This window comes from Pteropus vampyrus, unplaced genomic scaffold (genome assembly GCF_000151845.1).
Source record: "Pteropus vampyrus isolate Shadow unplaced genomic scaffold, Pvam_2.0 Scaffold306, whole genome shotgun sequence".
In the NCBI taxonomy this organism is placed as follows: Eukaryota; Metazoa; Chordata; class Mammalia; order Chiroptera; family Pteropodidae; genus Pteropus; species Pteropus vampyrus.
This window is the reverse complement of record NW_011889087.1, coordinates 2,321,221-2,348,758: the sequence shown is the minus strand read 5'-3', so window position 1 is coordinate 2,348,758 and position 27,538 is coordinate 2,321,221. Positions and strand designations below refer to the sequence as shown.

General features: G+C 44.4%; 2 protein-coding genes across 3 annotated transcripts in view; one reads left to right on the top strand and one right to left on the bottom strand.

The window, feature by feature from the left end:
• The first annotated feature begins 418 nt into the window (after positions 1-418).
• On the top strand, positions 419-13,831 carry CFAP97D1 (CFAP97 domain containing 1). 2 transcript variants are annotated; one of them, XM_023521580.1, is made up of 6 exons: positions 419-820; positions 1,345-1,415; positions 1,697-1,815; positions 2,786-2,909; positions 3,395-4,056; positions 13,251-13,831. In XM_023521580.1, the coding sequence occupies exons 1-5, from the start codon at positions 697-699 to the stop codon at positions 3,449-3,451; spliced, it is 495 nt and encodes a 164-aa protein (XP_023377348.1). In that variant the 5' UTR covers positions 419-696; the 3' UTR covers positions 3,452-4,056; positions 13,251-13,831. The 2 variants fall into 2 exon arrangements, with proteins under 2 accessions (XP_023377348.1, XP_023377347.1); XM_023521579.1 differs by lacking the exon at positions 13,251-13,831 and having other exon boundaries at positions 2,786-4,458.
• The window catches only part of MPP3 (membrane palmitoylated protein 3), a 28,880-nt gene continuing 12,928 nt past the window's right edge, over positions 11,587-27,538 (bottom strand). Inside the window, exons 10-19 of the mRNA XM_023521581.1 lie at positions 23,480-23,676; positions 21,639-21,703; positions 20,440-20,460; positions 19,811-19,852; positions 18,546-18,710; positions 18,361-18,441; positions 15,892-15,985; positions 15,590-15,698; positions 14,045-14,167; positions 11,587-12,033 (exon numbers count right to left, since the gene is read on the bottom strand). Coding sequence (XP_023377349.1) covers positions 11,857-12,033; positions 14,045-14,167; positions 15,590-15,698; positions 15,892-15,985; positions 18,361-18,441; positions 18,546-18,710; positions 19,811-19,852; positions 20,440-20,460; positions 21,639-21,703; positions 23,480-23,676 — 1,074 coding nt within the window. The 3' untranslated portion in view covers positions 11,587-11,856. The remainder of the gene's footprint in view (positions 12,034-14,044; positions 14,168-15,589; positions 15,699-15,891; positions 15,986-18,360; positions 18,442-18,545; positions 18,711-19,810; positions 19,853-20,439; positions 20,461-21,638; positions 21,704-23,479; positions 23,677-27,538) is intronic.

Genomic DNA, 27,538 nt, shown 5'->3' with positions numbered 1-27,538 from the left:
CTCTCCGGAGCAGCTGCCAGCTGGCTATGAGCCACAGTGTCAGCAACTCATCCTTTACTGAGATCCCACTAGGAGCAAAAGACAGCTTTTGTCTTCTCCCACTGCCAGGAAAATGGCAGATTCACCCACGCACCCCTCGGAAGAGCAAATGTGCCCCTGGGAATTCAGGAAACCCACATTCTGAGCCCAGCCCTGCCACTAACTTGATTCTTGAGCAGCTAAGCTGCTGCTTCCGACTTCAGTTTCCTCACCTGCAAGTGAAGAAATTGCATCAGATTATCCTTCAGGTCATAGTTCGCCTCCCCAAAAAGTTTGTGATCTCACACTTTCAGAGGAACCATTGTGGTGGAGACTCCTTAGCTTATAGCAGAAAGTATATAACCAAGGCTGGCTTCCCCCCACCTCCTCCCCTCCCAGAACAACAAACCTTTTCTGGCTTCTGCTGATGGCATCTCCACTTCAAGCAGGTGAGAAAGCTCCTGAGTCTCTCACCCCTCATCTTGACTTGGGCCTAGGTTAGCTTTCAAAAGAGAAGCACTGGGACAGCCAGGCATGCTCCTGCTGCTGCTCCTCCTTCCTTGAGACCTGTCCTTGATGTCATAACTGGGTAACTATGACAACCTGTCATGGGAACAGCTAAGTACCTCACAGAGGAGCCTAGATGCCTCATTTCTGAAGTGAGTCTAGGAAGAGAAGATGAACAATTCCCTGGATTATCTAGCCTACCCCGTTATCGTCTCTAATCATAGGCAGAGCACAGCCTTCAGGAAGAAACTGGACTTTGGCCACTACATATGTCACAAGAATAGAATACAAATAGGTATGTGGATCATTTAGGCTGGACACTGTGATTAGGGGTTCTGAAAGGGTCTACCTTGGAGATATTAATAGTAAACCAGACCAGTATACGGCTTTACGATGATGTGGCCTTGTCTACTGAGTTGGGTCAAGTGATCATTAGCATCAGAGACAAATTTACCTTCTATCAGGGAGTTTGAGAGAAATGCTAATTTAAACTCTGTAAAGCCAAAGTAAGCTAGAAAGAGGATAGGACTTCAGCGCAGGATAGATAAGCTAGTCATACCAGGAAAGGGTGGGAGAGAGGCTCTTTCATGGATTCAAAGGACATTTATCTCTGTCGATTTTACTCTCTCTAGCCCTCACGATTCTTTCATTTCTGCTCAAAACTCTTTGAAAATGTCAGTTTGGGAAATTAAACTAAACTAAAATTCCTGAACTGGATTAAGGTCAGAATTCAAAATTGAAACGTTTAGTAATTGGGGTCATTGTCTAGAATGCACACCTATGATGTAACATTGTTCATTTTTATTTATCTTTCTCTAGTGAAGCCGGCTGTTGACACCAAACCTCCAGTGGCACACACACATCATATTTTAAAGTTGAGCAAACTACAGGTATTTGTTTTTGCCATCTGCCGATTTGCCTAATTTTTATCTGTCCTAAAGAGGTCCAGTTTCCCAGAGCCTTCTAAATACTTACCTAACCCAAAGATCTGTTCATTCTCATCCTGCCCACACACATCACCCCCAGTTTCCTCAGCTCTGCTCCCAGTCTCCGCCATGGCCCTCAGTTTGCCTCTTTCCCACAATCCCAAAGGAGGGTGATGCTAAACCATTGTGTGTTAGAGCACAGGGTAGCGATGATGTCACCATGGAGGGGTGCGGTCTCTCACCAGGGCGAACAAAAGAGAATCGACAAAATCGAATATGAGAACAAGAAACTGTGCCAGAAAATCGCCAATGCCCATCGCGGGCCTGCCAAGGTGGATTGCTGGAACGAATATTTTTCCAAGAGGTAGTGTTTTTTTTCCTCTTCGTTTCAGTTTTGGAAAGTCATTCCCCTTGTTAAGTTTTAGTGTCTCCTGACATTAGGTTCTCCCGAGTGGGAGGAATATGGGAAGTTATCTTGAGGAATAACCGAAAAGACCACATTAAGGAGAATGAAAACTACCCAAAACAAGGACCTAGTGTTAAGGAGCTAACTTTTATTTCATCTAAGAGACTTCTTATAGTCTCCTTCAGAGTTTGTTGCAAGAAAGCAGTGTGTGCTTTTGTAAAACGGTGACCGTAGCTGGGACTATGACACGGCATTCTTAAGAATTGGTTCCACGATGATTTCCTGAGCAACTATTATGTGCTCAGCACCAGGAATACAGAGATGAAATGAGATATATATATTATTTCCTAACCTCAGAGAACTCAAGGTCTGGTAGGGGAGACATTTATGTAAATAATAATGCCGTGTGGTTAGGGTTACAGAAGAAGTGTATGCAAAGGAAAAACTTGGGTAGATGTGGAAGGTGGGGAGTGTCATGATGCCTTTTCACTATCCTTGTATATCTGAAACTGACTTGAAAGCTGAGGAAAGTGAGGTGAAGCAAAACTTGTCATCAGCCATTTGAGATTTATCCATAGGCAAGGCCTTCCTTCATCATAGAAATCAGACGTTCTCAATTCTTGTTTCACGTAATTACTGAGGAGCTTTTATAAAATGCCATTGCCCAAGCTGCACCCCAGACCAATCAAGTAGAATCCTCTAGTGCATAGCAGGGCTGAAAATCACTGATCTAAATTTACCAGCCACTGCGATACACATTCCCCAGAGTAGTCTGGTTCAGTCGGCGTGTGGGGCCTCAGCTCTGCGGGACAGCTTGCTCCCTGCACTGCTGCAGCCTGGGTTTGTGACTTTGTGACTTTATCACCCTTACTCCTATCCAAGAGGAGGATTTCATTCTTCACCCATCTCGGGGTTTTGTGTTTTTCAGCTTAAACAGAGAAACAAGGAACCGGGAGCTAGTGAGAATCACCGTGGAAAACCAGGGCATTCTGAAGAGGCTTTGTGATCGCAAACCCCACTACGACCGCAAGTCATCGGAGATCGACTGGCAGGCACGTGGGGATTCTGGGATATTCCTGTGTGTGCACAGAGTTCATCTGTGTTCAGAGTAGGGTCAGTTTCAGGAGGGACCCCTGAGCAGCTGAGGATGAGATCGTGAGAAATGTTACAGTAAAAGAAAAACCACCCAGAGCAAACCATCCGCAAACTAAGGACATCTCCTTGGTAGCAAAGCCATTATGAATCAGTTTCAGAAAAATATCTGGTAGCATCTTCTCCCATCCCTTAATTCATTAAGAAAGGCTGAATGTATAAGCGCAGAAGATGAAGGGTATACCATCCAGTATGTGGTTAATTTTGCTTCATTTAGGAATAACCCTTCAAGAAGAAAAAACCATCTGCAGTGTTTTTAGCACCTCCACTCCCTAGCCTTTCTCTGTAAGCCTTTTCTAAGCCATCCTTAGAATTTAGAACTTCAGCTTGCATACCAGCACCCTGGCTTTGACATAAATTTTTCTGATTTTTTTTTTCCTTCAAGAATTCAAGACGCTATATCAGAAATACAACAAGATATCTTCTCTCCCGAGATGAATAGGTATGTCTTCTCCGGGCTGTTCTTTACTAAAGAACATGGTGATCACGGTTGATACCAAATCCCCCTCAGACGGAGAGTGAGGGGACCGGTTAAGGGGTGAATTTGCTCTTCTATAGTATCAATTGGTCATCATCCATTCAGGGAACTTGGAGCTCTGTCTTTGTTTAAGGAGGAAATGTCTGTCTTTTGTCATCAGCTTTGAGGCTTTACGTGAGTCTGAGAAGTGATTTGTTCCAGGAAGATATAAACAAGAGGCTTCGTAGCTTTAATGTTGTGCCAAAGTTACATTACAGGTCTCTGTCACTATTCAAAAGTACTGTTGTCTTGGCATTTTTTATTATTGAACATTATTCATAATGACTCAGTTTGGTTTTCCCCTCCCTGGGGAGAAGAATAAATGGACACTGAGGCTTTCCAAAGAATAGTTCTGTATAATTGATGGTTCTCCATTTCTCTCCCTCTCTTCTCTCTGAATACAAGGTTACTCACTGCAGAAAAGATACAAGAGAAGGCGCTAGGATTTCTTAGCCGCTTAGACTCTCAAGACACTTCTAAGTGGCTGAATGCTCAATCTTAGAATGCTACAATAAAGCTTGGAACATAAAGTGAGTAAGTTACATTTAAGGCAACCAATGGCTTTAAGTCCCATCCTCAAATGGAGACAGAATGGGGTAGGCAGAAGGAAAGAGGCAATAAGCATTTATATTTGGGGCTATGAAAAGAAGTTTTAATGAGAGAGAACTTTTAAAAACAAACACCAGCACCACCATCCTGAGGGGGAGAAAAGGTGGAGTGAGATGATCTAGCCAAAAGTTCAGCTCTGTCGAAATGGAAAACAAAAGCACATGGTGAAATTAAGGTTCAGACAACACAGAGAACAAATGCCATTAGTTTCTCTGTGAATACACAGAATTGAAAAAGTATGCTTCATTGATGTTTCTAGGTACCGTGTTCATTCATAGGGAGCAAGCAACAGTGAAAGCATCAAAAAATGTATCAAAACGCGTGACAAGACAACATTGCATGGCTTCTATGACTGGTCATGGTGGTTTTGAGCCTGACTTTTTAAACTTTTTTATTTTAAAAGACGGTAGATTTTAAATTTTCCCATTACCGATAAATAACTTTTTTGTTTTAAAATAATCAGATTCACTGGAAATTGCAAATAAATGTATGGGGGGGCCTCCTGCTCCCTTCCTCCAGCTTCCTCCAATGTTAGCATGTTGCGTAACTATAATACAATATCAAACCAAGTTTACACTGATACAATCCATAGAGCATATATACATTTCACCAGTTACACATTTGCATGTATAGCTCTATGCAATTTTATCATGTGTAGCTTTGAGTGACTACATGTTCAAGATAGTTAGCTGTGCCATTATCAAAAGACTCTATTGTAACCCCTTTTAGCCACAGCCACGCACTTCTTCCCATCCCGAACCCTTGACAATCACTAAGCTATTTTCCCTCTCTATCATTATGTTATTTCAGGAGTGTTACATAAATGGGATCATGCAGTATATATCCAGTCTTTTGAGATTGGCTTTTATTCACCCCATATAATTTCCTGAGGTTCATCCAAGTTTTGTGTACCAATAGTTCATTCCTTTTTATCTCTGAGTAGCATTCCGTGGTATGGATGTACCACAATTTGTTTAACCATTTACCCATTGAAGGATATTTGGGTAGATTTTAGTTTTTTGACCATTATGAATAAAGCTGTTATGAACATTTGTGCACAAGTTTCTGCATGAAAATTAGTTTGATTTCTCTGGGATAAATGCCTAAGAATGTAATTGCTGGATTGTATGGTAAGTCCATTTTAAAAGGAACTACAAAACTATTTTCCAGAGTGGCTGTACCATTTTACATTCCTACCAGCAATGGATGAGTTTTTCCCACATCCTCACCAGTATTTGAATTTATCACCATTTTAAAAATTTTAGTCATTCTAATATGTGCATAGTGACATCTCACTTGGTTTTAACTTGCATTTCTCTAATGATTAATGAAGTAGAACATCTTTCATATGCTTATTTGCCATCTGTTCTTCCTCTTTGGTAAAGTGTCTATGCATCTTTTATCTATGTTCTGACTGGATTGTTCTTTTTTGAAATATTGAATTTTGAAAGTTCTTATTATATTCTAGATACAAGCCCTCTTTTGAATGTGATTTGCAAAATATTTTCTCCCAGTCTGTAATTTGTCTTTTTGTCATCTTAATGGGTTCTTTCACAGAGCAAAGTATTTTAATTTTCATGACATCCAATTTATCAATGATTAAACTATTCTCTATTATGACTTTATCAGTGTCAGTATCCTGGTTGTGATATTGTGCTATAGCTTTTGCATGTGCTACCACCGGGGGAACTGGATAAGTGGCACGTGGGATTTCCGTATTACTGATATACATGTAAATCTAGAATTATCTCAATATAAAAAGTTGAAAGAAAAATATCAATATGTCCAAATATAAATTCATTATTAAACTGGTTCCAGTTCATCTCAGTTTGAGGAACCACCATTCTTCCAGACAGCCAAGTGAGAAACCTGGTAGTCGTCCTTTAAATATTCTGTTTATAGAATATAGAACATATCCTATAATTTCAATCCTTTTAAATGTGTTAATGTCATCTATCTAGGCGACTATTTTAGGGGCATTTGAAATGAACATGTATTTTGCTGTTGTTGGGAGGAGTGTTCTATAATCCTATTGGTTGATGATATTCATTTTTTTCTCTTCTAGTTCTATCAATTGCTGAGAGTAGGGTGTTGAAATCCTCAGTTTTAATCATGAATTTGTCTATTTCTCTTTTCAGTGCTTATTGGTTTTTATTTCATGTATTTTAAAGCTCTGGTGTTTGGTGCATGCACATTTAAGATTGCTATATCTTGGTGGAGTGATCCTTTTACTATTATATAATGTCCCTCTTTGTCTCTAGTAGTTTTCTTTCTCTGAAGTCAACTGTATATAACAATATAGCCACTACTGCTTTTTAAAATTTGTTACATAATATGTCACTTTGTATCCTTACTTTCTGCTTACATATGTACACTTGTAGACAACATATAGTTGGGTCATGTGGGGTTTTTTTTTTAATCCACTCTGCCAGTCTCTGTCTTTTTTAATTGGTCCCTTTATCCTCCTCACTTTCAAAATACAATTATTTAATATATTTCCTTTATACACATTAAGCATCACATCAGATGGTGGTGTAACTTTTGCTTCAACCAGAAAAATATGAGTCAAGAAACTCAAGAAGTGAAGAATCATCTATTATGTTTACTCCTATTCTTACCTATTCTGGTTTTTTTTTTTTTTTTTTCCATTTCTGAAGGTCTCAGCCTTCTATTTTCTTTTTGTTTGAAACACTTCCTTTAGCCATTTTTTGAGGCTGAGAGAAACCAATAGAATTTGTTAGTTTCCCTTCCTCTGAGAATGTCTTTATTTCCACTTCATTCTCGAAGGATAATTTCATCACATATAGGATTAAAAGTCGACATTTCTTTGCTTTCAGCACTTGACAAATGTGTCACCTTTTCTGGCCTTCATAGTTTACTCTATAAGCAATACTAAAATAGAACTTGAATTAGTGTTCTTTCTTAGTTGTTTCTCCATTTTTAAGGTTTTTTTTCATAGCCTTTCGTTTTCAGATTATGATGTGTCTTGATATGAATTTCTTTGAGGTTATCCTATGGGGGGTTTTCAGCCATTATTTCTTCGGATATTTTTTCAGTCTCATATTTTACCCTCTCCTGGGACTCTGATGATACAAATGTTAGCTCTTTTGTTATTGTCCCATGGGTCCCCCCTTTTTTTTCAGTCTGTTGTTCAGATTGAGTAAATTTTCTTGATCTATCCTCAAGTACCCTGATTTGAGCTTCTGGCATTTCCATTCTACTATTGAGGTCATACAGGTTTTTTATTTTTCGCTATATTTTCATTTCTTTAATTTTCATTTGGTTTTCATAACTTCTATGTTCTTGCTAATATTTTTTATTTTCATTTTTCCGAGAAAATTTCTAACTGGTCATTTTAGCATTTTTATTACAACTGCTTTAAAATCCTTGCCAGATAAATTCCAGTATCTGAATTATGCCAGTATTGATATCAATGGATTATCTTTTTCTTATTGAGATTGGGTTTTCCTGGCTTGGGGTATGATGAATGACTTTCTATTGTATCCTGGGAACTTGGGTTGTTATGTTAGGGACCTCTTAATCTTATTTACATTTATTTTAGCAAGTAAAGGTTCGTTTTAGGTGTAGTGCATAAATTCTTGCTTCTTTTATAGGTTATTACCAATGACAGTGCAGTTTTCTGAGCCTTTGCGATACTAGTCTGATCTGCTTTGTTTTGGGGATGTTGCTAGGGTTCGCTCTCAATCCGCTGGTGTCTTCTGTCATATTGAAAGGTGCTTCTCCGGGCTGCATGGTGTCCCTGGGCCACCTTTGGGGAGGGTCTCCTTATGCTATTGTGTGAAGGACAGGACAACACGGGACTTCCTTGCTGCTGCTGTGAAAGAAGTGGGCCACCTGCTGGTGCCCTAGTGTGGAAGTAGAGTTGGAGGCGCTCCACGAGGTCTCTACTGGGCTCCTTCCCTGTCCCTTGACAGAGAAGACGAGATTTTCTTTCTTTCTTTTCCTTTTTCTCTTCTCTCCTCTCCGGTTTTTTTTTTTTTTTTTTTGTCCTTCCTGTCTGTGCTTGTTGGTGGTTCTGGGTTACAGGCCTCTCCAGAGTCCAGTCTGGGGTAGACGGGAGATGAAAACCCAGAAAACGCACCACATTGTTGTTCCTCAAGCCCTGAGGTCCCTAGTCAGGCCATCATCTTTTTTCCAGCATTCAGAGAGTCCTTTTAGCATTGTCTTTGAAATAAATTTCCAAGGTATTTAGTTATAGTTAAAGAAGAGGAGGGGGGAAAAGTGATTCTATACCATCTTGTTCTGAAACAAGCCTGACTTTTAAAGGAAGCAATGGTTCCAAACTGTAAAGAGCAGGACATGGTAGAATAAGAAATTGATCTGTATTAATTCCACCAGATAGAGAAATGCTGCCTATTGGGTCTGAACTGTATGATTAAAAAATGGGCTTTGTGTATATGTTGGTCTGTAGTTATTAAATAAATTGCCAAGCGCTATCATTTTTTGGATGCATGATCCTGTGATTGGTGGTATAAATGATGTGACACTGATATGTGGGTACAAATTTTGATGGGCCACATGTCTTAAAACATGTATTCGAAAATACAATGTAACAAGTGTGATCGGCTAATGTTTAACGTAGCTGAGCACTGCATCTGAAGGATGATGTTTGTGACTTTCTTAAACCCATCACCTGCAGGGAGTGGAGTGGGCGCTGCAATGAGGATGGCAAACAGGATGAATTTACTTGCTAACTCTGCTCAATTGATAGTGGATTCTGTGTCCTGAAAGGTCCAAAAGCAGTGCCTAGATTCAGCAGAATGATGATTGATTAGTAATGTCTGCCACGAGTGAAGCAATGGATAATTGCAGCACACGCACCCCACCTATTTCACATCCCTCACCTAGAACAGTCTCCTAGAGCTCACATGCTGTCTGGTTGTAGGCACAGAGAGCTAGCTTACATGAGTTTGAAGGCCCAAGGCCTTCTGTGAAATTTCTGCCTAGGAGCTCAGAACGTGTGTTTAATAGCTGGAATGGGAGTTGGAATTGCATTTACACACGCTTCACCAATTTTTTTGTAAACAGATGCATTTTTGTTTTCCACAACACTTTTCTGCTTTTTACAAACAGCAGAAACACTTTACAAATGACTTCTGTCTCCAGGGCCCTCTCCATTCTATTCTCACAGATTTGGGAGCAGACAAATGGCTGTAGACACAGCTTGTCTTAGGGGTGGGAAAACTACTTTGATGGGAAATAAAGCAGGCATCATATTTCAATGTCTTGCTTCATAATGTATGCAAAGAGAATTACCATTTCATCTGACGATTGTGAAAAAAATATTAAGAAGCAGAAAATGTCTGTCGTGTAGTATGAAATACAAAAAAAAGTCATCCGGTGCTCAAACCTTGTATTCCTACAGCAGAGGAAAAACTACCCAGATGGGACTTGCAAAGAGATGGTTAGGACCTCCACCAAGGTGGAGATTTTTCACGGGTAATTTGGATTTATGTTTTTTCCTGAGAGCTGACTCTAGATCCTATATAATACACACAATTTTTTATGTGCCATTCACACTTTGAGGAGCAGCTGCTCATCCTACCCTGATTCTATGTGAAACAGCTCAAGACTAATTTTACTTGGTAAGAATCCAGTACTCTGTAAAGTACAAAGAAGTCTTCACCCTTTTGCCAGAAAGTCCTCAAGAATGTGATCCTATTAGATGGACCTACCAGGTCAGTGAGCTAGAAAGTTGCAAAGGTGTCCTTGTGTAACAAGGCAAAATGGCAGTTTCTAAATAGACAGCAAATCTTCTCTCTAACGCTTCACCCTTAACCTAGCCTCCTTTTCTTCTCGAGGGAAAGAGCTTGAACATTTACATGTGTAGGCAGCTGCTTTTCAGTCTTAGAAGTTATAGCCATACTGCCGATTACTATAAATTTTAACTGTGAACATATTCCTCACTTCTAAGTCAGTTACTTAACAGGAGCCTCAATTATGGGACCACAAAAGAATGAGGCGGTATAGTGTAGAGATTAATGACCATCTCTGGTATTAGGGAGACTTGGGCTCAAATCCTATAGCTCTGCCATTTATTTAAAGCTGTGAGAGTTTGAACATGTTATTTATTTATATTTTTAATTTTTTTAATTTATTTAAATTAGTTTCATGTATATAGTACATTGGTTCGACATCTATATAGTTCATAAAACGATCCCCCCAATTGCTCTCTCCCTCCCCTGGCCCTCCACCTAGCCATCATATTAATGCTAACTGCATTCCCTATGCCGTGCTCCCCATCCCCATGACCAACTATCAACCACTAATTTGTACTTCTTTAACCCTTCACTCCATTTTCCCAGCCCCGCAATCCTCTGTCCGTCACCAAACTGGACAAGCCATTTAAACTTTCTAAGCCTTGTTTTTCTTATTATATAATGGGGATGATAAGAAATCTTATGTCATAGGCTTGGAGTATTTGTCAAAGTAATATACATAAAGGTTTTAGCATAGCTCCCGGCACAAAATAAAGACTTATATACATTGGCTATTAAAGAGAAATAAAATTCTCTGATCAGCTAATATAGCTCACAGTAGTCACGGGGATGTAAAGTACAGAATAGAGAATATAGTCCATAATATTGTTATAACTATGTATAGTGCCAGGTGGGCACTAGACTAATCGAAGGGATCACTTTGTAAATTCTATAAATGTTTAATTATGCTGTACACCTGAAACTAATATAAAATTTTATATATATGTGTATGTATATATGTGTACGTATATACATATATATACATATACATGCATATATATAGTAGCTCACAAATCCTGTGTGACGCTTTTACTCAGAAACAACCCATTAAGCCCACACTTAGAATCTATATAATTTGATTTTCACAGTCAGGACTGATGTATTGTGGCTTAGACATAGTTTTGACAGGGCGTGGGGAGAGCAGATCATCTGGTTTCTCAGGATCTAGCATGACAGGAGCTCCTATAATCTAAAGGTAGGGACAGGCAAGAACTAAGGCAGCTGTCAGTAATGAGAGGGACAAATGACAGAATGAAACAAACCAAACAAAACAAGGACTCAGTTGTAGGAGTCTGAGGGTATTTAGAAAGGAGACAAGCAGCCTTACCTTCCTTAAGAGTCCCTGAAAACAATCGTGTATCATAGACTAGTACAGTAATTCATGGTGACAGTAAAGTATGCTTCAATCTTCCAAAGAAATTTGTGTACACTCAAGTACACTGCCAAATAAGCACTCGCCATCAGCGAGGTTAAAATCAACACTTTGGTGCTTGAAGACAAAGGGACTTCAGTCACGTGAAAAAAATCCCCTTGGGTAAAACTCAACCTCAATGAAGCTGAATAAATGAAGTGTCACCATTTGTCTAAAACCTAGTTCCCTGCAAATCGGTACTGTATGAATTCACCACCACCGTTCCCCAAAGACCGGCTACTTAACTTTGGCACAAAGAATCAGGGTCAACTTGCCTGTGATACTTTAATGAATGACACATGTTATTTTGTGATATGCACCCCTTTCGACTCATGTTTTCTGCTCCAAAGGGGTTCAGTGAAAATCAACAGACAAAAACCAACCAACAGGAATTCCCCACATATACTCTTCTTGATGATGGAGTTTATGGAAAATTCCGCCCCTCTCCACACTTGCAATTCTTGGATGGTAACATGGCTGGACTGGGTGGTCTTCTAGGTCCCCTCCAACCTGGATATTCTAAGATACAGTTACCTGACCCAATTAATAGGTACCCAGTGAGTGTCCTTGTTCAGCTTCTCCAAGAGCATTCTGAGCTGGCCGTGTGCACTATGGAGATCTTCCTTCAGCAGCACAGCGTCCACCAGGTGCCCGTAATGCTGGTCTATGAAGGCGGCGGAAGCGGCCATCTCTTGCTGTTCCTCATCCTGCAAAGGGGCAGTTATGGAGCAAGTGTATGGTTCTCCCCCCAAATAGAAAACCTACAGCGGTTCTCCCCCCAAATAAGAAACCTACAGCCTGCATCTTGAGCAATGTTCCAATCTCTAGTTTTTAAGTGATAAGCAATGACTATGGCCCATTAATAATGAACTGTGAACATAAAAACGGAGTATCATGACAATATTCTATCAGACTTCCAAGAAAGTTAATGGGCAGTAGACATAAACATTGTTCAGTCATTCATTCACAAAATATCTACTGCGGACCAGTTCACTGCAAGCCATGAAAGGAAGTGCTTTGGGGAGGATGCTGATTCTATACCTGTGTGTCTATGTCTGTGTCGATATCACACTTCCTGTCCAAAGGTATTTCCAAAGAAGTGGCAATGTTGTGTTGCATGATAATTCGGTTAAATAATTACAGGAAAGAACCATACATAAGAACCACATAAAAGCAAAGCGAGCATTTCTGGAATTAACTAGGGGGAAATGAAAAAGAAAAGTAACTCTGGTGCCCTCTGAAGCCTCCTGGTATGAGGAAATGAAAAGAATCATTTCCAAACACCAGCAAAAGAGACAAAGTTATTCAAGAAAGTGCTAGGACGACTCTTATCGAATTCCGCATTACCTTAGGGTAACTGACTAATCAGATTGCTTTCCTAACACCTAACACTAAAGTATAAAGAGTCTATGATCCCTCCTTTGCCCAACCTGTACATTTGCCTTTTCATTTCATTCATTCATGCCTTTAAAAAGTAGAATTTCAGGCAGGTAGTTGACTGACAATTAGCCAAATAACTGGTTTTTGGAAGTTGCACAACGAAATTTGTCACTGACATTCACCAATCTCCCCTTCTCTCTCTCTCCAGTCCGTCCTTGCCATCTCTCCTCTGCTCCTAGGGGCTCAGTGTTTTGACGCTGCCATGTTTTGAGCTGTCCTCCCACAAAGAGACCCACGTTCCAAAACAGTCCCTTCTCTCCCCTCTGTCACCCATCAAAACCTGATTCCTACTTCAGTGAGGACATCTGCAGTTTCAGAAGATATGTTCTAAAGGTCTAGGAAACAGTTTTTGTATGCTGCTACAAAGATGGCAGAGACGTAAGAGAAGGCTGAGATCATTTCTTCTGCTAACTTCTTTCCCCCAGGAGGGAAAAAACTAGATTAAATCGAGAGAAGCTTCCTAATTCTGTATTGTGTCTTGCAGGGCGCTCCTCTCGTACTCAAAAGCACTCTGCAGTGTCCCAGCGCTGCCCATGGATCTTCAACCCTTCCTCCCTTACCCCCTTATACACACATCCTGTAGACCTGTCTGCTGCTTCTGGAGTTCCCCCTCCTCCAGGACCCTCACTGTTCATCCTGGAAGCATTTAGCTATTTGAGAAATTATAGAAGGAACATTTTTGCCACTAAGTACCTTAATCTTCCTAATAAATATTTGTATCTTGAAAGAACGTAAATAAATCTCTAATGGAGTAAAATGTGTGACATTTGTCTTGGAGCCACAAATCCCCTGAACCCTTTTCCTGGCCTGTAAAGGTGGAACGTTCAATCACCTGCAGTTTTAGCAGGAGAGTCACAGACCCGAACAGCACATGGGAACGATTCTATACGTGCTGCCCGTTGCTGGGTTGGATTAGCTTACCGGACCTGAATTTGGTTTCAATTAAAAACTACTTGGGTTTGGCTTAGGAGTTCAAGAGATTTGTGTGGTTTGTCACACTCAGATCTGGTCCCTGACAGGTATTGGTCCCTATTTTCTGGGAGGGTACATATGTGAGGGAGCGGAAGGTGGGTGGGGAGTGCGGGCAAAGCCACCGCTGTCTGAACTGGGAGGCACTTCTGGCTGCCCCACCTCGAGCTTTCTGGTCACTTGACCATCTAAATCTGGCCAATAGGCAAAACAGAAAGAGATGGCCCTATGCAAAAGACAAGTGCCCTCATGTTGCTGTAAGAGGCCCTGTTCGGCCTTTGTTAAAGAAATGATCAACCTTGAACTTACAAGGGGAGCTGCTGTGTCCTCACAAGCTGGGGACATGGGTGGCGTCTTCCTTTTTTCCTGAATTGCAGGCTTTACAAATATAACATAGGGTTTGAACTCTGAGGTCCTCAGTTGTCTCAGGGCCTGAGAAAGTAAGTTCAGGAATATTATACTTTGGAAATATTTTATTGTGAAACATACTTTTTGAATGCTCAGTAATGGTGTGCTTCATCACATAACCTCAACGGCAAAGGTCCTGTATATGGTCATATGACAATGGACTTCAACTGGGCAGACCAACTGCTTATTTTCCCACCCTCCACTTTGACACTGGACTCAGCTGGGCCCTGAAGGCCTACTTGTTGACAAGGGAGGTCCCAAAGCCTCAGCTGGCTCCAAGAGTTGCCATCTCTCTTTGCTCTGACCCTGCAAGCTCTAATTAACCTTCTCACACCCTTCTCCACCTGCCCAGTCCTGAGGGATGAGCCAGCGGGATTCAATGTGTGTGTATTTAGTCACACATCATCAATTTGGACTACACTGACATGAAATGTTTGCTATTGCACAGGCCTCCTTATGAGTCAAAAAAGAAAAGGTTTGCTAAGCAAATAAACTAAAAAAAGTCACTTGAAACCAACTGTAAAGACTTTAGGTTTTCCATATGCAAATTGTCCTGTTAATCAGTGCATTTTATCTATAACGAGGGGCCTCTATTAGGAAACATTGGTATTCAACTGTTATATGTACAATCTGCAGCCAAAAAAAAAATTAACAAAATCACTTTCCAAATAAAATTTTGAAATTTAGACTTTTAATTCTGACCACCAGCTCCCAGTATGTCTACCTTAGTGAGAGCTTTCCTTTATAGACATAATGTACTTTGTGGAATCTGTTTCAAGCAAACTTCTATAAAATAAAGCCTACGGCTTATATCATAAAATGAGAGCTCCGTTTCTACAGAGGAATAAAAAAAATCCCCAGATTGAAGTCAATGCTTAGAAGTGTTTCTCAAAGACAAGGTTAAAAGATTGTTAAGCCCCTGCTGAGCACACAGCAGGCAGAGTGTGCAGAACTGGAAATGTTTTGAAGCACCTCACAGGGTCATGTTTCCTTCCATTTTTCCCTTTCAAATTGCTCTCCTGATCACCACCTTCAGCGGTCCCCCAAGCCACTAGTTTCAGGGAGGGGGTGAGCCAAGGGCTGAGCCCGCTTTCCACGTGGGCACTGACACCTAATTCTCTGTCACATCACAACTGGCCAGTTGGTGCCACCATCTACTGCATGACTTACTCCATGAAGAGGTTCCTATCCTGGGTCTCTGGGCCACTAAGAGGGTCCATGAACTCTCTACAATTTTAATGCAGTGTTTGTGTATAGAAGTGCACATTTTGGGGTGCAAAGCTTTCATTAGATTCTTAGAGGAAGTTGCAAGAAAATTTTAATATCCAGTTCTCTAGACTAAAAATCCCTTAGCCTGAGGTCAAATGTTCGGTAAAATATATAATCCCACCCTCCTATTTTATAAATTCCCTTTACAGGAAATGCCCATCTGGCCCAGGAACTCACGTCCGGCTCCACATCCACCAAACAAACTTTGTTTTTGGCCATCACAGCCTGAATGGCATCCAGACTAGTCCCATAGAGATTTTCCTTGTATTCACCATGCTCCAGGAACCTAGAACCAGCAAAGGGAAAAGGGCTTTAGTTCCTGAGCTTGCTTAAATTAGAAACATGAATGGATTTCCCACCATGACTTCGCTCCCATTTCCCCTCATCTTTTCCAGGCCTCCCAGGTCAAGCAGAATACTGGCCAGATGCAAAGACACATAGTTACACAGAGGGCCAACTGGCCCATCAAGCAAACGTACTTGTTGTGATGTAAGTCGGCCTCAAACACTTGCTTAGACACGAAGTGATATTCCACCCCCTCCTTCTCATGGCTCTTTCGGGGCCTGGTGGTATCTTTTAAAGAAAGAATGAAAGCTGAGCAAAGAGATATCACGTCACACTGAGCAAGTACAGTAGCGAGCCTGTGCCCTCATTCAGAATTCATCGCTGATTTGTATATACCAGGCACAGTGCCCTTTCCAGGGGCATCACTGATTCACACAAATCTTTGATGTAGGAAAAAGGAGGCCTCCCATCTTGCAGGAGAGGGAACTGAAAGGTGCAGAGAGGTGAAGCACTGTGCCAACGACCCAGAGCCAGCAGGTAGCACAGCCAAAGTCTGAACTCTCTGTCTCATGCCAAGTGTATGCCCTTAACCATCCTGACAAAATGCCTCACTGATGCTGTGGCTTTTAAAGAATCACTGAGGGGATCCCTGTTATGAGCTTTTGTTTTATCCCTAGTCCTAATTGCTTTTTGAGAGCAAAGGAGGCACAAACACAAATGACCCTGCTGTATGCTTTTAATTCTTTATTCAATTATTTCCCATTTTGAGAGAAAAGGAGACATGAAGACAGACAGTCCTTTTATGGATGGGATGTGCTTCAGCAGAGCTGGCTCTCACGCAATTTTGAAGCACAGAGTGTTTTCCCACTGATGTCCATAATAGAATTGAGAGGCATACTTCTGGGGGAAGGCAGGTTCTCCACAGAACAGGAGCACACATGCAGCCGCACACAGCTTTTTCCAGAGTAAAAGGAAAGATGGGGTCTTGAAGGACAGTGTTTTCTGGCCCTTGAGGCCACCCATGGGGATGCTGTCTTCTCTGTGTGGTATCTTTGGCCAACCTCTGGCAGAGTTGCTAGCGACACTTTTCTGACCATGTCATTCTCTTGCTTTAAAACTTTTATTCACCCACTGATAACATTCTAAAGATCTTACATGAGTATATAAGACCCACGTGATCTACCCAGCCTCCAACTCAGCTTCGTCTCCCCCACATCATCCACACCAACTTCCCCGATCCCTAACACTGCTTCGCTGGGTCACACCTTCGTCCCTTTGCACGTATTATTCTCTCAGTAGAGAGGATTCTTCCTTCCTTCTCTGCCTGGAAAACTCCTACTTACTCTTCAAAACCCAGTATAAAGGTTACTGCCTCTCGGAGGCTTCCCCTGACTCCCCCAGTTCCTAAAAAAGGGGGACAGTCATCTATCTGTGTGGTATACCTGGAAGCAAGCAGTCCTGACCATCCAGGTACCCCACCCCCAGGGGATGGATCTGAGGGTTTCACAGGATCTCTGTGTGAGCAACTTCTGCATGTCCTATTTCAGTCTATTCTATCAGCCTGGAAGGCCGTGGTCCCCTGAAACCTACCAGACCCATCACAGGTGTGCTGCCAGAATGGCCACCCCCTGCCTCCCATCCCTGCCACTTCAGGTTGGGCTCCGGAAGACAATCCTGATAACGTACAGACTGGGCTACAGGCCCCGAGGCCCAGGGGAGCAGCTTTGGAGCTGCCCTTCCTCAGAACACTCTGGAAAGGTCCCATTACTGCCACCACAGCATCCCCTCTTGGTGGCCACCAGGTGCCCACACTGCATCCTTCTGAGGCCAGAGGGACCTAGGGAGGATCCCAGAGAGAAATGGGACAACAAGAGGCAGAAGTGACAGGCAGCAGTCGTGTGGCCTCGTTAGGAATGTGACTGGGGCAGGCTGCCTAGGTTTGAACCTTGGCTCCACAGCTTACCAACTGTGTGAGACTGGGCAAGTTATTTAGCCTTTCTGAGCCTCAGTGTCTTCCTCCGTAGTATGGGATGATAATCATCCCTCCCCCCAATGGTTACTGGGAAGGCTGACTGAGTTACCGCACATGAGAGGTCTTGGAATAGCTTGGAGTATTCTTCATTCTCCTCTTCCTCATCCCATTCAGAACCAGGACCTCCCTGCTACTGGATTTCACATCCTCAGCTGCCTCTAGACTCAGGAGTCACCCTAGTGGGCCGGATCTAGCCAGATGGGAGTGCCCAAGCGACACCGCTCACTGGCTCTCTGGCTTCCCTGCCCCGCTCTCTTATCCGAGCAGAGCAGGGGCCATAGGATTCAGAGCTATTTGGAAGAGGAGACTGGAATGCCCCCGCTGCTGGGGGACCCTTGCTGTTGGGTTGGAGTTGATGTTGCCACTTTGCCTGCAATGTGCTCTAGACTCACCTCTCATCCCAGGCAGGAACCTAGTAAGTCCTCTAGCTTCTGCCTCAGAGGGTCCTAGTGGAGAGTGGGTCTCTCCCATCATGCCTAGGTCCCATGATCTGTCTATAGCTGGCAATGCCTGGCGGTCCCTCAGACCCACAGGATGAGGATGGATATGGGGAGTCAAGTCCCCACGAAATATTCATGTGTAGGCACACACATACACCACCTCCCCACCACTGACACGCGGGCCCTCTTACGTGGAACAGCAACACCAAAGTGCTGTGGGTTCTCTGCCACCACCTTCTGCTTCAGCTCGTGAAGTCGGGCTCCCAGAGACCCTGGGAAACAAAGGGAAGGCTGACCAGGGACCCTGCTGAGCTCCTTCTCCACTCCTGCAGGGAGGAAACCAGCCCACTCTCTGGAGACGCGGGAGGTCACCTACCAATCAGAACCACCAGGCGGGGCCGCTCGCCTGGCTGGTGCTGGTACCTGGTCACCTCCTCATAGGTCAGCAGCTCCAGAGACTCGGCTACTGTGGACATCTTTCCTTCCTGCAGGCTTCCCATTCTCTCTCTTCGGCCTAGCCGGAAGCTCCTCCGAAGACCAGCTTTGGGGGAAGAGCAGGGGGTACCGTGGCATTTGTCCCAGTATCTCCCAGTAAAGACTTTTTCCACCTGGCCAGATCTGGAGGTGGGACTGAGACCCCCTGGCCTCTCCCAACTTCCACCTGCTACAGGAAGGAGATGACTGAGACACACAGTAATATGATAAAAAGGATGACCACTTGGCAATCCAAAATTAGGGTTTAAGGTCACTGCTTTACTTGGCACATGACTGACCTTGGGCAAGTCATCACCTTTCTGAGGCTCAATTTCCTTATCGGTGAAATGGGAATACAAATCTACAATGTGTGGACTGGATCCTGGATCAAGAAAAAATGCTCTAAAAGACATTGTTGGAACAACTAGCAAAACTTTAATATAAACAATATATTAGATAATAGAATTATACGTATGTACTTTAAATTCTCAGAATTGGTAATTGCCCAGGGTTATATAAGAGAATGTCCTTGTCCTTAGAGAATACATGCTTAGGTATTTAAGGGTGAAGGAACATAATGTCTGCAACTAACTCTCACTTGACTCAGGAGAAAAAAACTATGTAGAAAAAGGGAATGATAAAGCAAACATGGCAAAGTGTTAACGACTGGTGAATCTGGGTGTGGAGTATATGAGAGTCCTATACAATTCTTACAACTCTTCGGTAAGTGTCAAATTACTTCAAAATCAAAAGTTAAAAAACTCTTTGCCTATCTCTAAGGGCTTTGTAAAGACTGACCAAAATAGAAGAAATGAAGGTACTTTGGAGACTAGTAAGTAAAAGGCTCCGTGACTATACGGTGGTGGTGTAGAGTTGAGATCATAATAATAAAATTGGTATTAATGTAGGAGTCTATGTTATCCTTTCCCGCCAGTACTGCTCCCAGTGGCTGGGTGAATATTGGGGTGGGGGATCCCCAAGGCCTGGGCAGGTCAGCTCTTCCTCTGCTGACAGAGATGGTGGGGAAATGTGGGTCCCACAGACTCAACTGCTCTTGAAAGGTTGCCGGCACTCAGATCACTGTGCTTTTGTCTCTCCCTGACCCAGGAGCCCACAGTGGGCTGTGCATGGGTGGGAGAGTGCTGGGGAAGCAGCCCCACTACTTACCCACGTGATGCCCTTTGAAGTACCCCTCACAGTCACAAGTCTCTGGGAACCAAACAGAGAGGAAGAACAGTGAGCCATGCTGGACACACACGCCGACCCAGAGGTACCCGGCCCCTGGATGGCTGGACAGAGCCCTCTGGGATGCTGTCTCAGGGCGTTCAGGAGAAATGCTATGGCCTGGCCACTCCAGAAAAACAAGTTCTTCTGTTCAGCCTAGCTCTCCATGCGTAGGCCCCAAGTAGCCTTTCTAGGCCCTGGCAGGGTTTCTGGGCCAGCAGGCCCTGTCCCAGCCCCTCTGACTTAGATCACTATGAAGGAGGGAAGACTCACTCGCCCTGCCCCACCCCCATCCTGTCACTTGCCCAGTCACAATCAACCCAGCCAGAGTCTGGGAAAGGCTGGGGCTGGTGTGCCAGGCAGACAGGGAGGGGCTCCATCCCCACCAGCTCCGCAGCCTCAGGGAACAGGCCCGTCCAGCTGGCAGAGCAGCGGGGGATGTACGAAGAGCCAAAGGGGCACGGCTACCCCAGACTGGGGTGGGCCAGGGGGTTGGCAAGCGCCTCCAGCCACAGACATTCCACAGAAAAAGGGCCTTGGTCGTGTGCATGGGGGACAAATACCAAGCCTACCTTTGTCACAAGGCTGATCATCTGCGGTTAGCACAAAAGACAGATGGAACAGTGTTAGTGGAGGGGAACCGGGAGGCCCTGCGGCTGAGAGACAGCCATGGCCTCGTGTGCCTGAAGAGCCCTCCATCTGTCCCCTTTCCCTCCTCCAACACACATGTGATCTGAGCTGTGGTGCATTATTAAACCAAGACTTGCTCTAATTAATCTTCCTGCATGTATCTCATTAGCAGCCCAAAGAAAGCCCACTCATCACTGGCGTAAGCAACCTCAAGGCCAGTTTACTCAGCAGCCCTTCCGACTGAAAGCAAATCTAGAAGGGTGGCCGTGGGCAGTGGCCACCACGCCAGGGGAGCAGCTCACTCTGAGGTGCCTGCAGTGGGAAAGCTTCCTCTCCATTCTCTAACTCAAGGTCTCCGATCACAGGCCTTCTGAAAACTTGACTCCCTTGACATCATGAGCCTCCGTTTTCCCATCTTGGAAAAGGAGATGCTGGACTCTACTACTTTACAGGACTGTTGTGATGATTAGGAGGCAAGAAGTTGGGCGGGTGTATTTTCTAAACGGTAAAGTTGTCAGAAAATGTAGGGATACTCAGTTAAATTTGAATTTCAGAAGAACAATGAATCCATTTGTAGCACAAGTATATCCCATGTAATATTTGGGGCATACTTACACTAAAAAATTATGTGTTTATCTGAAATTCAAATTTAACTGAGTATCCTTTAATTTTTTTTGCCAAATTTGGCCCCTAACACAGAGGCACAAGATCACTCACAGCCATCTCCATTTCCTCCCTAAATTAGAGGTTCTTAAATTGACAGGATCAGAGAATCCCTTGGGAACATGATGATGCTGCGGACTGTCTCCCAGATAGATAGACAGACAGACAGACAGACAGACAGACAGATGCACACTTACACATAGAGGTTGGCACACAATCTGGGGAGTGGTGTTAACCTGCCCCCCAGTGTCCATAGACTCCAAATACAGAAGCTCTTCTCCAGGGAGTAGCTCCCTCACCCCACCCCCATTTTCTCTCCTCATCCCTCTCCCCACCTCCTCCTTCCTCTAGAGGCCTGGGAGCTCAGAGAGGTCCCTGGGTGCCTGCTCCAGCCCAGTGCCTGCTTCTTCTTGGCACAAAGCCCCCAAGTCCTAACCCCGGCCCCTCCACGGAGTGCCAACCCTGCCAATCTACTCACAGCGGGGCTTCCTGAGGCTCTGAGGGCTTGGCAGGGTGCCTGCGGCTCTCCGGTAGCTTAGGCGCCTGTAGGGACACAGGGAATGGACAGTCCAGGGAACCAGTTAGAGGGGAATTTTACAGAAAATTCAGAAAAAGTGAGGCCTGGCTCCTACAGGTGGGCATAGCCTGGGCCTCTGAGAGCCTCCTGCTTCGCATTGAGTTCCAGTAAACAGGGACACTTTCACGGGTACTCATAGGTTCATGAGGAGGAAGAAACCGAGTCTCCTGCCCTGGGAGAAGCTCGCCCAGGCTAAGATGGTCACACACAAGGATCCAGCCTGGAGCCCACAGTCAGTGGTGGGTTGTAATTTCCCTATGACTGATTCTCTAGGAAGCACGCCCCTTCTCCACTCTCGCCTGGCCTTCCCATCCCTACGGAAGCTGGAAAATAGCAGAAAGACTCCCAGGAGAGGCTGAAGGTGAAACTGACCTTGATTTAATGCCCTTCTCCCCCCGACAGAGAGCTCAGCCTGACGCATTATCCAATATGGCTGTCAGTGGACAGGCAGCCCCCCAGGCCTCACCTCTGACCTGAGAAAAATGCCCAGGGCTCTTGGAGGTGTCTCGATTTCTACATTTAAACACAGCCAAAGAGCCTTTCCCCAAGACCTTGAAGCCAAAGATGCAGATGGATCTGGGGCTCCCCTAAAGAAAGAGAGCGGAGGTTCTCAAGCTTCAGCACCTCAGAACCACCTGGAACACCTGCGAGAACACAGAGCTCAGAGTCCGCCCATGGAGTTTCTGACTGAGCACATCTGGGGCATTGCCCAGGGATCTGCATTTCTAACAGGTTCTCGGGGTATGCTGCCCCTGCCCTGGGGACCGCAGCATGAGGGCCCCTGAAACGGACAAACCCTGAGGTCTGTCGTTACCACATTCCACACCCCGGAAAATGGAAGAGGGCTACAAACCTCAGGGGAGGCGATGCAGTCATAACTGCCCCCCGTTCTGACCCAGAATTTACATTTTTGGAAATCTATCCTAAGGAAACCATTTGAAATGTGAGGAACAGTCTATGCGCGAAATAATAATTACAGCCTTATAGCAGCGAAACACCAGAGACTGGAAAGTAGGGAAGGAGCGAAGTCACTTAGGTGTGACCGTTCCCCTGAGAAGCCTGCCCTGTACACCCGGCCAGGGCCTGTCCTCTTACTGTGACCTGACAGAGCACCATCTCCTCCTCCCTCACACCCTTCATATTTACATAAAATGTTCATTTCAACCATGCGTGACTCTCCAGTTAAACCACAGGCCCAGCTCCATTCATAAGAAATACATTCATACTGCCTATGAATGAATGGCATAGTTCCTGATGAAGTATGATGTAGCCACTAAAATCACACAATAAAGAATAGGGAATAACATGAGAAATGCTAATGTCAAAATAGTAAGTTAAAAAAAAAAAGCAAGACCTCATATTCTATATGCAACACTCACATAAAAAGCATGGGAAGGAAATAAATTATGGTGTTTGGATAATAGTGGGACTTTGGGTAATTTTCTTTTCCTTGTCCTCTTCCGTATTTTTATATTTTATTTGTCAACTTTTCACTAAGTATGTATTATAACATATACATTAATTTAATAACATAGATTTCCATATATTTATTTATATCTCAAACAGTTGTCACCACTGGTTATGGGTCAAGAAGAACAAACACAAGTGCGGTTGGTATTTACCTCAGAGACCAACACACAGTGTTCCCCTCTGGCTGTGGTGACACAAATGTGGGGATCTATTGTGTACCTATACCTCTGGCCGCTCCAGAGCCATCCCCTTACAACACGCCCCAGACCCACCTTTCTTGGAACTGCTTGGAGGGAATAAGGCCAGCGCGAAGGTTGGTGTCCCCCACTCGCTTGGCCTGCCACCACGTGGGGTCATCCTGGCTCACCACCTCCAGGATCTGCCTGCGCTGGAAGGGCAGGCCCGCCTCCTGGCAGGGGATGGCCCGGTCCTCCCGAGGGTTGTAGTGGAAGAGGGCCCGCATGAACACCTGCACAGGAGGGGCTCTGGTGAGGTGGCCCTTCATCATGGAGGCATAGATGTGTCTATGCCACAGGGAAGGACCAATGACAACTACCGTTCACAATTAGGAAGAACAAGCAGCCTTGAGAATAGAAAGCTAATCAGAAACACACTGCTCATATTTTCTTATTGTTCTTTAACCATTTTGGATATTATAGTCAGGAAATCCTGCAAGAATCAGAAAATTAATAGATGGGTCCTGTGTCTGAATTTCCTGTCCAACCTAAACATTTCCTTAGTTACCTATCTGCTGTTCTTAGCACACACAAAACAACAATTAGTCCTGGGAACAAAAAGTAAAGGCAAGCACAATCTGTAACTCAAATCTGATTTTTGATATGCTAACTGCCCCTAATGAAGTCAGTAGCCATCTGTCAAAAAAGTCATCTAGATGTTTTGGTAAGAACAAAAATATCAACAAAACCACTCATTCACCATCACTCTTCAGTAAGTAATTGACACCCACATTTTTTACAGCACAATCCTATCTCATCTGTCAAATACGTAGCCAACTCCCAACCCTCCCCTTTACCCTGAAGTCACCCACTCTAGAGAAGATGGTGGGAAGCACAGCATTTTCTCACACTTCTTTGTTCTCGTCTACAATTCGGTAGCATGGATTTATTTATTTCTATTTGGGCCCAATGACTTTAATAGGATACAGAAGAAAAAATAAAAAAGGCCAGAGGGCTTCCTTAAATCCAAATCATACTCCTTTATATGCCAACCAGAAAAGATTCAGTCAGTCAACAGTAATAACTTTCTAGCCAGATATTGTGAAGATAGATACCCTCATCTGGTCACAGATGTTACCAGGGTCCCAGCCACTCATAATCTTAAATGGCCAGCTCAGATCAAGCTCTGGCTTCGAAAGAAATATTTAAGAAGGATGGGCTAAGGCACAGACTACCCATTTCGTCTTCTGGGAAAACCAAGTTCTCTCACTGTATCAAATTAAAACCTTCAGTAGCTGCATATGGGGACTTGTCCCAGGAAGACCTTCATCAGGTAAGAAAGAGTTCCTATTATGTGTGCCCTGGGATTCTGTGGAAGAGGCAAATAAGAAACAAGCCATAAAGACATTATTCTTCATTGCTGCGTAAAAAAAAAAAAAAAAAAACTGATATCAAAGACATTGCCTAATATTAACCCTCATTCACCAAAATATTTACTGACATCTTTTGTGTGCCAGGTACTAGAACGTCCCCTTTTTCAGGTGTTTAGTACTGACAGGTGGGGGCTGGAAATCAGCTCTCTTGAAAAATCGGTATGCTTCCTTCCATGCACTGAAGAAAAGTACATCATTCATTACGTTCTCCTTTCTGCCTTGGCTGCCAGGAAGTTCACCTCCAAATTCATTTGCAATCAGATAATGCTGCTTCTGTCCTCTCTACCACCATGTCAGCTCAGGTTAACTTAACAACCCCTCACCTGGGCTTTTACAACAACCTCCTACCCGGTGTCCTTGCCTCTGGTCTCCACCCACTCCGCCCTCCTCCACATGGCTACCAGGGAGCTTTCTAAAACACAAATATGGTGGCGTCACTCCCCTCTTTAAAAACAAAACAAAAACAAAAAATAAAAAACGAGCATTCAAGCCCAGCTCTAACCCATCTCCCCAGCACAAACTCCCCCTGGACTCCAACACATAGCTCTTTCTCACTGACTCCCAAACATACCCTCCTCCATTACTTTGACCTTCTGTATACGCAGACCCCTCTGCCTGAACTTCTCTCCACTTCTTCTTCACCAAGGACTCCTACTCATCTTCACCTTCCTCAAGCCTCATTTCCTCATGCCTACAAGGCAATGCCCTCTATGGTGCCTGTGACTCTGTACAAAATCTTTCCATAGCACTTATCACATGGCAATAAAAGGTTTGGTCCCCTTCTGAACTAGGAATCCTTAAAGCTCCAGTCGACCCTGTCCCCAGCATCCAGCAGAGCACCTGGCACAGAGGAGGTGCCCAAAGAAGGTTGGTTTCCAAAAAGAATTAAACAAATGGCAATTACTTAATTGGTCCCAAAGCCAGCACATTTGGTACCTTCTCCTCCTCTTCGTGGCCTCAATTTTCTATTTCAATTAAAATGAGCTTGGCCTTTTATTAGTAAGCTACGTCAAACCCTGTTTAGAAAGAGGCAGGGTACAAATACATGAATCACTTTGTGACTGAATTACAATCTAATGAGCATGCGTTCTGAGGACCAGTTTCAAAGGCTGGGCTGGAGCCCTCCCCGCACCTCCAATCCCTGCACCCCCCCACCCCATACCTTGCTCTCCTTTAAACGGTCCTCCTCCTGGGTGGCTGGGATGATTTTCAGGGTGATGGATCCCTGGGACTGCGCCTGAAAAGAGAGACCCACAAGTTTATCGTCTCCCGGGTCTAATGCTCCTTGAGTTCATGTCTTACTTCCCAGGTCTGAAAATTCATGTTCAGAGGAAAGTCAGACTCACTGCCTCCCCTGTGACCCACCCTCCTATGATGGCACCCAGTCGAATTAACTAAAGCAAAAGTCAAAAACCAAATAGCTGCATTTACATGGGACAAAGGGACAGAAGATTTTATATGAGAATCTGAAGACAATGCATGCATTGAATTCCAGCTCTCCATCCCTCCTGACCCTTAGTGCCCCAAAGGGCTGCCCTTCCTTTTCTTGGGTTATTTTAATAACCTAGTCTGCTTTCCTTTTCTTCCTTCCTGCCTGACTTGGGGCTGGTTCCCAGTCAGTACTTCCCTTTTTGCTTCCATCTTTCAGAATGGGCTCTCCAATGACAGGCCACTCCTGCCTTCTCAGGAGTTCCCCTTCCCTCTGCCTGACAGAGACCCCGCACCCCCATGTGGGGGGCCCGCGAGGAAGAATGCCGTCAGCCCCTGAGAGCACATCTCATCCAGTGGTCCCCCAGGCCCTGCAACACAAGGAGGTCGGTGCCCAGAACCAGGAAACGGGCAGTGGAGGAAGAGTGGGGGGGCTGCTTGCAACCAGGGCCCCTGCAGCAGGGTCTTAAAGAGCTGGCCTCCTCTCTTCGGATCTCATCTTATTTCTGTCTCCAAACCATCAGAAGTTAGCAAAGAGTATCATGCCAGGGGAGGATGCTAAAGATAAAGAGGATGAAGCTATGGCTGGGGCTCTTTACAATTTTAGTTTTGATTTAAAACTCCCAGAATAGACTCTGGGGGCTGTTTTCGTCCCAGCACAGATGTGAAGTGCTGTATCCTCTTCCAGATGTTTACATCCTAATGATTACCACACATTGGATGAGATATCATCCCTGTCCCTACTTTCCAGGAAAGGAAATTGAAACTCAGAATGAATTGATGACTGGCCCAAGGCAGAGGCAGGATTCAAACCCAGGACCGGCTGATCCCAAAGCCTTAGCTCCGAGTCCTCCCTGTGCTGCAACCTCTTATTCCATATTCCTCAGCCCCTTGGAAGAGGGGATCCTTCTGAAGTCCTCAGGAAAGGGAGCTGGGGTTCAGGGGAATGGCTGTGCTGAAGAGAGGGTCTGTGAGAGGCAGATGGACTGCAAGTTCCACTCTTCCTGTCCCCCGCCCTGCACCCCAGGCACACTGTAAGGTCACTTTGCCTGAGGCCTTTCCATGAAAACAGGGGGCTTGAGCCAGATCTGCCCTGGCCCCAGGGAGCGCCTGGCTTAGGCCTCCGAAGCACCCCCAGCGCGCGTGTAGCACGGACCAGAATCTGGCTGATCTCGTCGGGCCGCTTGTGCAGGACGGCGATCCCGTTCACCTCTCGAAGCTCGTCTCCAACATGGACCAGGCCTAGGAGACACAGGTGCTGACCATCAGCCCAGGAAGCGGGCCTTGGCCCCCA